Below are 12,717 nucleotides of genomic sequence, written 5' to 3'. Positions count from 1 at the left end.
AGATATTGATATCTGGCACAAACGCATTGGTCATGTTAATATACAGCGACTTAAATCAATGCAAGACCAAAATATTGTTGTAGGATTGCCTAAATTCAAGGTTGCAGAAATGCACAAGGTTTGTGAAGCCTGTCAATTTGGGAAACAGGCAAGGAAACCTTTTCCTAGGCATGTTCAAGAGAGTAAAAAGCCATTGGAATTAATCCACTCTGATGTGTGGACTACAAAAGCTGCATCTATTGGAGGCTGTCACTATTTTGTCACATTTATTGATGACTTCAGCAGAAAACTTTGGGTGTATTTTATGAAAAAGAAAAGTGAAGTGTTTGGGCACTTCAAAGCTTTCAAAGCTATGGTTGAAAAAGAAACAGGCCTGCAAATAAAATGCCTAAGGTCAGATGGAGGGGGAGAGTACCTCTCAAATGAGTTTGCAAGGTTCTTGCAGGAGCATGGTATAAAGCACCAATATTCATGCAGTCATACCCCACAGCAAAATGGAATTGCAGAAAGGAAAAACAGGCATATTGGAGAGGTATCTCGGGCTATGCTAAATGAAAAAGATCTACCAGATTATTATTGGGCTGAAGCAGTTGCTACAGCAGTCTATATAATGAACAGGACTCCCACTGCAGCAATACATGGCATGACGCCAGAGGAGATGTATACTGGTAGGAAACCAGATATTTCTCATTTGAAGATTTTTGGTTGCATTGCCTATGTCCATGTGCCAGATGAGTTGAGGTCCAAGTTGGATCCAAAAGCTGAGAAGTGCGTCTTTATTGGTTATTCTCTGCAGCAGAAAGGGTATAGATGCTATAACCCTTCTACACGCAAGTTCACAGTGAGCAGAGATGTTGTTTTTGATGAGATGAGCAGCTGGTATAAACCAGTAAATGTGATGATTGATGTAGATGCACAAAATGGTAATGCTGCACAGAATGCACAGCAGCAATCACAAAATATCAGTGGACCTGGAGTGTCCTCTACTAGTGGTTCACATACTTTGCCATGGACAGGCAGATTGAGATCAGGAGAATCCCCTCAAAGCAATGCAGAGAGTGGTACGCAGGTATCACGAAAAGGAAAAGAGAAGGTAGATCAGCCCATGTTTGATGTGAATGCAGGTCACTCTTGTGTGGATGGTGAATCCAGTGGCTCAGAACAGAGCATTGATGATGAGTTGGGTATTCCTTCTGTTGTTACACCTGAAGTAAGGAAGACCAGGGATGTTTTGAGAGCACCTGCAAGTGAGCCTATTTTGCGCAGGTCTACCAGGGTAAGGTATCCTGTGGATAGGCTGAAATATGATGGATTTACAGCCATTCACTATGCCTACATGGTCAAAGTGATACAGGAACCAAAACCCACTTCTTTTGAGCAAGCCATGGGAAATGAAAAATGGGAGAAAGCCATGGATGAAGAAATGGATGCCTTGGATGCTAATGCTACATGGGAATTGGTGCCTTTGCCTAAAGGCAAGAATGCAATTGGCTGTAAGTGGGTTTATAAGATCAAGCACAATGCAGATGGTTCTGTGAATAGATACAAGGCAAGATTAGTTGTCAAGGGGTATGCACAGACATATGGCATTGATTATGAAGAAACTTTCAGCCCAGTTGCAAGGATGGCAACTGTAAGAGTAGCCATTGCTATGGCTGCATCAAAGGGATGGTCTTTACATCAGATGGATGTAAAGAATGCCTTCTTGCATGGTGATTTGCAAGAAGAGGTCTTTATGGAGCAGCAAGCAGGTTATGTTCATGCTACTCATCCTGAGTTTGTTTGCAGGTTGAAGAAAGCCTTGTATGGCTTGAAGCAAACACCTAGAGCATGGTCTGACAAGATAGGACAGTATCTTGTCACTATTGGCTTTCAGATTTCCAAGGCAGATTTCTCACTCTATGTGAGAAAAACAGAGAAAGGGATTATGCTGCTGGTCATTTATGTTGATGATTTGATCATCACAGGTGATAGTGATGAAGATATCCTTCATGTGAAAATGCTATTAAGGCAGAAGTTTGAGATGAAGGATTTGGGAGAGCTGCGTTATTTCTTGGGCATTGAGGTGATTAGATCACCAAGTGGGATACAGCTCTTGCAGAGGCAGTATGGATTGGACATGCTGTCCAAATATGGGATGACAGGCTGTAAGCCTATTTCAGTTCCTTTGGAGCAGAATGTGAAGCTGAGCGCAGATGCAGGTGAGCTTCTAGAAGACCCTACTATGTACAGACGCATAGTAGGAAGTTTGATTTACATGACTATTACCAGGCCAGATTTGAGCTATGCTGTTGGGTTGGTAAGTCAGTTTATGCAGGCTCCAAGGAAACCGCATTTGGATGCGGCTAGACGCATACTCAGGTATGTGAAGTCCACATTGCAGTATGGACTATTTTATGAGGCTGGGGTTCAGATACAGTTGCATGGATACACTGATGCTGATTGGGCTGGTAGCATTTCAGATAGACGATCTACCAGTGGATATGTGTTCTCTTTTGGGAGTGCTGCAGTCACTTGGAGCTGCAAGAAACAGCCTACAGTTGCCTTGTCGAGCACAGAGGCTGAGTGCAGGGGTGCAGCAATGGCTGCATGTGAGGTAGCTTGGTTGCATAAGCTACTCTATGATATGCATCAGTCTACAGATGGGCCAGTTGTCATTTATTGTGACAACATGAGTAGTATACAATTGGCAAAGAACCCAGTCTTTCATGCCAGAACAAAGCACATTGAGGTGCATTATCACTATGTGCGGGAGAAGGTTTTACTAGGTCTTATTGATCTAGTTTATGTCAGCACAGAGGATCAGGTAGCTGACATCTTCACGAAAGCATTGGGCACAGAGAAGCTGCGCAAGTTCAGAGACCTGCTTGGTGTGCAGGAATTGGGATTGAGCTCGAGGGGGAGTGTTGAGATATCGAGCTCCACTCGCGATATGCCAGGGTGACTGTTGTGCATTTATGTCACCGACTTGTTAGCTGGAGATGCGGTTGGTACACCGCTCATGAATAATAGCTGGATGACAGCTATCCTTATCTACACTAGTTCGCGGCTCAATTAGTATGCCACCTTAGTTAGTTGAGTTTGGTTTGAGACCCACATATAGGGTTCTTCTATTTCTTTGTACTAGAGTTCTTTTGGCTTTCACAACTAAGAAGAGGAAAACTGTTTTCAGCCTCCACCTTTGTGTGTATTCCCCCATTGTGATTGTGAGAAAGCCTCAAGGGAGACTCCTTCCCTCTCTCCCACAATCTTTACAACTTCTACATACCTGAAAAAGAAAGACACCTTTCCTGCAGCTTTCACACGACCATACAAGTCTAAGGTAGGTGATAAGAAAACATCAATGTAAGATGCTACTATTGATAAGTACATACGTGTGCCCAATGTCCGCTCTTAGTGAGCACCATAGCCTTCTTGTAATAACTTCAAACACTTTTGTACTTTCTTTGCAGCAATCCTTTGTGCAACTCTCCAATTTTGTCTATCCTTCCTCTCAATATCCCCTTCTTGCAAGCCATGTTCATCAACCTTGAATAATTGATATACAATTGCTACATGATTCAAAGTCACAAGCTCTCTACCAAGTACCAATCTCCTAGATGCACTATCCAAAGGATTGATAAGTTTCTTTCCATTATGAATATAGTCTTGATCATGCAAACCACTGATACTCCCATCAAATGTGATGTGTGCTGTAAAGGGCCAACCCTTCCAAGGAATGCACAACCTGGGACCTTGACAAGAAGAGTAATCTTGCAACATCAACTTTCTGCGCCTACTATCCCCATCTAAAGCATGTCCTATCAATGGACCTACCACATCCCTTAGAAAAATGTTCCAAGAAAGCTGAATGCTCTCCCACTGTTCTCTGACAAACATGGAATCAAACCTATTACATGTCAATTGCACCAATAGAACTAGCTTTTGCAAGGATTCAAGAAGAGGATTCACTATCAATACCCTTGCATAATGAGCAATCACATTATGTTGAAAAGCATCCACAACTCTAAGATATCCATCTTGACCATCACCAACTTGCACGACAAAGTCTGGAATGCAAGTGTGTTCCATCTTTTTACCACAAAAGCCAACCAAATTATCATCACGTGCCACCCATCTCACCATTCTTTTCATAACTGTTTCATCCTCAGCTAGAAGAGCTGGCACACTACCCAAGGGTATACCTTTCTTCATCATGTGACAAGTGTAAACTTCTCTTGCATGTTGAAATATATCCTCTTGTAAACCAGTTCGAAAGAAAAGTGCTTTTCTTGTGGACCTCATTGTGGTGGACATGTGTGGACCTCCAAGGTTAAGTGATAAGAAATTATGCAACCTTGTCCCTCCCCATATCTTGACAGTCTCAAATAATTCCTTTGTTGTATTGGAATATCTCTTCCCTTGACCTACTCTTGAAATGTTTTGTGAAATGTCAACAAAGAAGTTCCACAATGCCTTCTTTCCCTCAAACAGACCTAGCTCATGAGCATTGATTATATCTTGACAAAATTTTCTAACATCTTTCCTCACCATGGCTTCCATAGTGCTCTCCCGAAGACTTCTAACCTTCACGCTCAATGCAACAACTTCAGTTCTTGTGAATGCTATCTCCTTCTTCAATACCCGAACCATTGTGGACTTTGTTTTTGCTACTCTCAATAACTCTAAATGAGTCAAATAATCTAACCGTCTACCACCTCCTGTGTCTCTTGATCCACGAGTGTCTAAAGATCGAATTTGTCGATACACTCGCATGCAAAAGTCTCGTTCTTTAGGAATAGTAGCACATGCACCACATTGCAAATTATCAAAGTATGTTCCCTCCAAACGTATTCGCTTGCAATCCTTATGATGGAAAGTGCCATTAATTTCAATGAACTCTGTTGTCCCCATCATAATTGTTGCCTTAGTTGCTGGCTCATTGTGCCATTTTCCACCTCCCTTACTATCATCCAAAAAGGGCTTCAAATCAACCACATTCCCATCATAGTTATATGACCCTTGCCAAAAACTCCAACACAAGGTTGCAAGCAAGCTACTCTCTGTGAGCAAAGGAGGAATCTGTTAAGTTCCCAATAGACTTGATGGAGAGAGAGCCAAAAGCCATATGACTAGCTACACCTAACATCTCTATAAAAAAACAGAAATAGTGATTGAAAATAGAAGCTTGAAAATTTGCCTAATGGAGAGAGAGCCAAAAGCCATATGACTAGCTACACCTAACATCTCTATAAAAAATCAGAAATAATGATTGAAAATAGAAGCATATGAGAAATACCTGATGGCTTTCATGATGGATTGGCAGTTTGCAAGGTGTCATTATCTATAAGAAAACATTACAATAGAGCATAAGAAAAAACGTTCACTTGGAAAATACAAAGCTGATGGAAAACACAGCTAGAACATGTGAGTTTTACCTTTAGCAGAACATTTCTTAAAAAAACCACTTAGATCTCTTTGCTTCTTATCTATAATTGTCACCTTGGATTGGTGACCACCAGCCCTCTTCACTTGATTACTAGAATCAATGCCACTAGCCTTTGTGATATGTAGCTTGGATTTCATATGCTCAATCATGCATTGTCGTAGAGATCCTGTCTTTGGAAATAGTGGTATCCACTTGTTATCTAGCATGCAGCTTATATAGACTTTTGATAGAGTGCTATAATCTCCAATAGTCTCTGTTACTAGTTGAAACACCACATTACTCTGACTTGCAAAGTTTGAAACCTCCAACATTTTCATTTACTTTTTCTTTTCCTAATTCCATAATGTCATCCAATGAACCAAGGCTGTCTTTTCTATGGCTCTCTTGCTCACATAACCCAATAATCCTCATATGGGATGCTGAGTTGATGTGTGAGTGTGTGTAGTTATACAAAGTGTCAGGACCCCCTTGACCATAAGAGCAATCACACTCCTCACACCAAATCTGAAACAATGCTTTACCATCCTTGTCCTTTGACATGAGCTCAAATCTATCATGTCGGCCTTTTGCTCTTAACTTTTCTTTGGCTATCTTAATCTCCCTCTGCCATTTTTTGACCTCAGATGGTGTTGCAAGGTGACTCTTCAATCGATTCTTAGAAACACTACCACACGTAGTCGAATCATCCACCATATTGTACCTCTCACACCCTTGAGCAAGATCATGCATACATAAATCTGGAGACACTGTACACTTTGGCTGCATTTTATTGCTATCTCCAACTGAGTCCACTTTTTGGCGTTTGCCTTGTGTATCATATTCCATTTTCAATTGGATGGTTACTTCTGCAACATCAACTATCCATCTCTCCTCTTGCTTGGCCCCTATTGGAATTTTCCTAGATCCTCCCAAAAATATAAACTCATCTATGATGAGATTATCAAGGATGATCTCTTCTCTCAAGTCCTTGTAGGTACCACCGGTTTTAAGATGAACATATCCCAACACATGATTTTCAGCCACACCCTCATCTAACACAATCACAATATCATGCCTCTCCATGCTCCTATAAAAGGGCTAGATAACAAAAAAGGTGCCCAGCAAGATAATCTCAAATGGACAGAAGAACCTATTGTAAAGTAAAGAAAATGAGGAGAAAATTACAGCAAAACCATCATTAACATGTTCAAAATGAAGGATGAAATGGACATAAAACCTGGAGCAAAGTATGGAAGAATCAGAGCTGCTTCAAGCCAACAATCTCCTTTTGAAGCTTACAGCTACTCTAGCAACTAGTAACAAATTACAGCACCTGTAAACAAATTCCAACCAAAAACATGAGTTGAAGTAGAAACATAGGCCTTCTCAATGCATTATTTGCAGTAGCAACAAAACCTATTGTAAAGTAAAGGAAATGAGGAACAAATTACAGCAAAATCATCATTAACATGTTCAAAATGAAGCATGAAATGGACATAAAACTGTTGACATGTATGGTGATATATAGCTACAAATGTGATTATGGAAGCATGCAGACAAGGAGTACGATTCGGAAGGCCAAGTCTCCAAGTCTCCAAAACTTCGGATGAGGAGAGCTAGCATGATCCTGACAGAGTACAAGTGCAGGATGGTGTGCCAAATCAAGGCCCAGGATCTTTCAATCCTGAATCAAATTCTAGCTTTAGAGGGTTTCATGACAGCTCACAATCCTGTATGATTGGCCAGATGTGGGTCAGCAGGAAAAGCAGACCCGATCAGCCAATTTGAAGGGGCATATGGGCCTTGTTATGAGGCAGCAAACACACAATCTTTATCTCTAAAGATAAATCTGAGAGGTCTGCTTGTTTTCATTTGCATGGAGTGTTCATACATGTGAGAGGCATTCTGTAAACCACACTATTATTGTTTTTCCCCTCAGGTGGTTTTCATTTGCATGGAGTGTTCATACATGTGAGAGGCATTCTGTAAACCACATCATTGTTGTCTCAGCTTTTCCTGCAAATGCTTTTGACCCTCTCTGCTCATCTCGAAAAAGGAACTCAAGGTGCCATGCACTCTTGAGCAAAAACAATTGCCATGTCCTTCCAATGATGGTACATGGAGCATCTTGAGCTAGCAGATTGAGGGGATCCGCTCAATGTCGCTCGAGTGGCACATGCTAGGCTCTAGCAAGTGTTTATGACGCTTGCTTAGCAGCAATAGCAATAGCAAATTTAATGCTTTCCGTGCATGAGAAAGCCATGACAGAAAGAGCTGTTGAGCATTCTACAAGAGTAAGAGTTCTTGCTGGTCCCTAGAAGTAGATGAAATAGGAGTGGTAGTTTACATGATGGTATTCAAAGGCCCAACTAACAAAGGTCCCAAAAGCAGCCCATCAAGATGAATTGACTAACAAAGGTCCCAAAGCAGCCCATCAAGGTTAGTTGGGAGGCATCAAACTGTCCTAAAGGCTGAGTAGATGCACATGTGGAAGCTGTACAATGAGCGTCTCATTTCTTTGCATGCCAAAAACCCAGAAAAGAAATACCGATGTCACTAAATAAAAGCCCAAGAATGCAAAATGTATAGACCCTTTTCCTTACAATACATCAACAAATATTGAGTAAAATATCGGCTAAGCATCCCAATATTGCTGCTGCTCATCTACAGAGGCTTTCAAGATCAACCTCAATGGTTGGTACAAAAAGGGGAGAAACAGAGTTGCTTTGGTCCATAAAAACACTATTTCAAGGGTGAGGCTTAACCACAAGAGCTCTGACAACTAAAAAATAATAGCAGCCAAAACAAAGTGTTAAAAATCAGCTACACCTTTCCTCAAACCTTAAGGGAAGCTTAGTTGCTTACAACAAATTGAAATTTTGATAAAGCAAGCATAACATAGGAAAGAAGGGAGTTTGTAAATGACTTCAGAAAAATTATGAGTAGATGAGAAAAGTAAAAAAGTAAAAATAACTTAATAAGCAAAGATACTCTATACTCTTATGTTCTCATCAGTACCCAAGCATAAGTTGCCATCTGGGTTTCGAAAGATTTCGGAATCTCTTTGGGTAAAGTCAATGCTTACTACACCTTGAAATCCCAACCCAAACAGCAAAAGCTCGAATAGCAAAAAGGAATAAACAAAGCAGAAATAAGAGTATGAAATTCAACACAGCATACTCAGGTCATTGGCATTTATCAGAGTTATCAACCTCTAAACCTAAAGAAGATTAAGTAATGCTAAGATCCAAGAAACTTCTATAACTTCTACTAGCTGTACGATTGAGTTCACAAAATGCTCAAGGATAGATTCCTCCACTGAATCTTTGTATATAAAATCTGTAAAGTGAGCAGAGGGGCAGTCACACGGGGAGTCAATCCCGTACTGACACCCGTGGGAAGTAGCGGAGGAGCGCTCCTGAAGACACATTACTGTCAGCGCGAGAGATGGGTGAGCTGTAGTGAAAGATACATGAACAACAAGAGAAATGTGACTTACTCCAAGCACCCGCCCATGGTGCTGTTACTTTGACAGCTGCAGGAGCAGGTGGGGCAAGGAACGATGGTGTCATTGTAGAAGGACGACAGTGAAACACAGCAACTAGGTCCTTTCTGAGCCAGGAATTGTGAGTACGTGCACGTTATATTCCAGGTCACTGCACGGACATCCAAATGTAAAATCGCCGAATGTCTGCAACAAATAAGTTGTCTATGAAGCTCCTAGCTTGACTAAGTTTGTGAAGAACGATTGGACAAGTCTTACAAGAAACCAATCCTTGCATAAACTCAAATTCATAGGTAAAAAGATAGAGCCTCGTGCTTGATGCAAGAATGCACCTCTCGTTGTCGTTCGTAGGTACAACTGAAAAATCGCTTTCAAACTCATTTAGCCACGAAATCAGCACTAAATGCTTGGTCTTACTGCCATACCGAATAAAATTGGCCTTCCCATGAAAAGGAGATTTGACAGGCTGCTGGACTATCCCCTCGTTCTTCCTTCTCATCCCGAGCGATGTGCTCTCTAAGCTCCCTAGCTTCTTGAGCCTCAAGCTCCCGACCTCAACGTTCCCTAGCTTCGTGGGCCTCGAGCAGTCGGAACTCCTTGGCTTCCTGGCCTCACAGTCCCTGGAAGCCTACTCTCGATCTTGGAGTTCCTTTGCTTCCAGAGGCTCACGATCGTGCTCTTCTTTTGCCTTTCAAGCTGCTCTCTGGCATCTTGCTTACGTTCAAGCAGAGGCGGAAGAAAAAGATGGAAAGGCAGCGGCGGAATGTTCAAGCAGAGGCGGAAGAAAAAGATAGGGCAATAAGATAGGGCAAAAGTGGAAACCCATTTTCCCTCGCTTCCCCATTTCCCCCCTCCATTTTTGGGGATAAAATTTGCTCCATTTCACCATGGTTAAGAAAACAATTCAATAGACTGCATTGGGCACATACCCTCCCTCTGACAAGCTCATATAAACTCATAACCTCCCAGATCATGATCTCTGAGAGCTACAACTCTTATAACCTCTTGCTTAGGTGGGAACATGGGACCGTATCAAATGCCTTACAAAAGTCTACAAAGCAAGTGTAGACTTTATGGTGCCTCGACTATTGTCTCTTAATGATGGCTTTGTAATTTTGTAATTACTGATCAACTACCTTTGTAATTTTGTAATTACTGATCAACTACCTTTGTAATTTTGTGACCACTGATCAACTACCTTTGTAATTTTCCCAAAAAAATTACTTCATAGTTACAGGTAAGCTATAAGGGACAAGCACACTATAAGCTTGGACCCTATCTATTACGGATATTTGGGGCTCATTTTGGGGCCCTGAAATAATTTCACTTGAGTATTCTCTCAAAAAGGTAGGCATGGATAATATTTTGCAAATTAGCTCAAAACTTGTCAAGCTTGGCATACTTAGACGCTACTCTTTGAGATGTTTCCGATGGTGGCCATCGTGTGTACACATACTTGGGAGCGTAATTAATTTCTACTTTTGTTGGCAAGCCAACTAACCTAATTACTTTATAACATCTTTTCCAAGCCCAAATCTATCATGGTTTCCTTAGTTATTAGGTTCACCGCCATTGATCCATAGAGAGAATGATTTAATGATATATTTGTTTTATATTATGAAAGACTATTTATATCATGACTTACAAGGTTGGATATCAAGTTCCTTGATTTGAACCACCCTTAAAACCCATTTCTTGGATCTACAACATTGGGACTCCATGCCCACTCCATGTAGCCTTCCATTACTCCATTTTTTATTTAATCCTCTGATAGATAGTCTCTTTGCCTTTGGGTGATTGGGCAATTTTGCAAAGTGTGCAAAGCAAAGTGTACTAGAAAGATAGAGTGAATATTTACAAATGCCAAAAGAGAATAAGGACAACTTAGGAGAACCAGCTTGTGGTCAAAATCAAAGAGTGAAAGAGTGAGAGGGTATAGGTGTGGGTGTGGTGGTGTTCATGTGGCCATGTTATGCTTAATTTGCTTGTAGGAATGCATTACTATGGAACATTTCTTACACCTTTTTCCATAGCCTTTTCTCTTATTTTCTCTAAACATTAGCCCCTTTAATTAGCCACGATTAGTTCTTTGATTACCATAATTAACAATAAGAATCACCATCAATGAAGGAGACCTAGTGTTAGTTTTGGGCTTAGTTCATGAACACCGAGTGACTGACTTATCAAATGAGTATTTGTGTGTCATTTCTACATTGGGTCTACATCTAGGGTAAAGATTAGTCCCCCCCCCCCCCCCCCCTCTTCCCACCCCCCTAACTTAAATTTAAGATTAGCCAAAACATAAAAGGGCCCCCACCCCTAATGTATAAGCTTATGCATCATTTGCAAAAAACCCCCCTAGTGTACACTCACGTGGTATCGTAAGGTTCCCCTTCTGAATCCCCCGAGGTAAGAATCTGGATGAGTTTCAGTGATGCATGGTGCCCATCAACAAGACTAGAAGATTGGATTGTAGTTTGTCTAAAACATTTGAACCACCACGGGCATTGCCTAATCCAATGGCCCCTACCCCATGGTGGTGGGAATGCGGGAGTACCAGGAAAGTCTTTATCCCAAGGGTTAGGATTCCTTGTTGATAAAAGAATATCAATAAGGCACTCTCTATCCCAAGAATTGGAATGAGTTTCATGCAGCATGGTAAGAATCTGGATGAGTTTTGGTGATGGATGGTGTCCATCAACAAGGCTAGAAGATTGGATTGTAGTTTTTCTAAAACATTTGAACCACCACAGGCATTGCCTAGTGCAATGACCCCTATCCCATGGTGGTGGGAACCCGAAAGTGCCGGGAAAGTCTTTATCCCAAGGGTTGGGATTCCTTGTTGATAAAACAATATCAACAAGGCACTCTCTATCCCAAGAATTGGAATGAGTTTCTGTGATGGATTGTGTCCATGAATAAGGCTAGAAGATTAGATTATAATTTGCCTAAAACATTTGAACCTATGATTGTGAGTCTATAGATCCGGCGATGCAGAGTAGACAGAAGCAAAAGCGAGGAGGAGAATGATCGAAGAAGAAGGAAGAACATGGTGAATCAAGGGGAAGAAGAAGAAGAAGAAGATGGCAAAGACGACGAAGAAGAAGAAAAAGGGTGAAGATTTTTGAGACCATGGAAATTGTAACCAGACGGAGGGTAAAAAAGCCCTTGCAAGATTTTTTACTAATGAACATAATTAACTTGGTTTTTACTAATGAACCTAATTAACTTGATTTTTTACTAATGAACATAATTCTATATTAATTTAATTTAATTATTCTACCTTATTCTAATTAATCTTCATTCTGCTAATTAATTAACCTACCTAATTAAGATAACTAGTTAATTTAATTAAGCTATAGTATTCTAATAAATTAATCTTCATTGTTCTAATTAATCTACATTATTCTAGTTTAATTAATCTACATAATGCTAAATAATTAATCCACCTAATTAAACTAATTAGTTAATTTTTTAAATCAACATTATTCTAATTAATTAGTCTACATAGTTCTAATTAATATAAGTTATTCTATTAATCTATACAATGCTAAATAATTAATCCACCTAATTATACTAATTAGTTAAGTTTTTTAATCAACATTATTCTAATTAATTAATCTACATAGTTCTAATTAATATAAGTTATTCTACATAGTTCTAATTATTTAATTTACATTATTCTAATTACTTAATCTACATTATTATAATTAATTAATCTAGCTAATTAAATATCCTATAATTAATCTAATCATTCACTAGTTAACCTAATAAATTAATTTATAACTTAATTTAATTAATTAAT

The 12,717-nt window shown here is 40.0% G+C and overlaps 1 protein-coding gene and 1 pseudogene across 1 annotated transcript; both read right to left on the bottom strand.

Moving 5' to 3' along the window:
• Window positions 1-3,393: 3,393 nt before the first annotated feature.
• LOC147904216 (uncharacterized) lies at window positions 3,394-4,893 on the bottom strand. The gene has a single exon (XM_087385052.1). It carries the CDS (start codon window positions 4,891-4,893, stop codon window positions 3,394-3,396), a length of 1,500 nt encoding a protein of 499 aa, XP_087241178.1.
• A 335-nt stretch (window positions 4,894-5,228) lies between these two features.
• LOC147904215 (uncharacterized) lies at window positions 5,229-5,839 on the bottom strand (annotated as a pseudogene).
• Window positions 5,840-12,717: the final 6,878 nt, after the last annotated feature.

Source organism: Dipteris shenzhenensis, chromosome 2, assembly GCF_047967505.1.
Source record: "Dipteris shenzhenensis isolate YYH24624 ecotype China chromosome 2, Dip_SZ_1.0, whole genome shotgun sequence".
In the NCBI taxonomy this organism is placed as follows: domain Eukaryota; kingdom Viridiplantae; phylum Streptophyta; class Polypodiopsida; order Gleicheniales; family Dipteridaceae; genus Dipteris; species Dipteris shenzhenensis.
Note: the sequence above shows the minus strand (reverse complement) of the source record. Positions and strands in the feature narration are given on the sequence as shown.

Bases quoted from the DNA above. Each gene is read 5' to 3' on its own strand.
- LOC147904216 (XM_087385052.1), bottom strand. From the start codon at position 4,893: ATGGGGACAACAGAGTTCATTGAAATTAATGGCACTTTCCATCATAAG.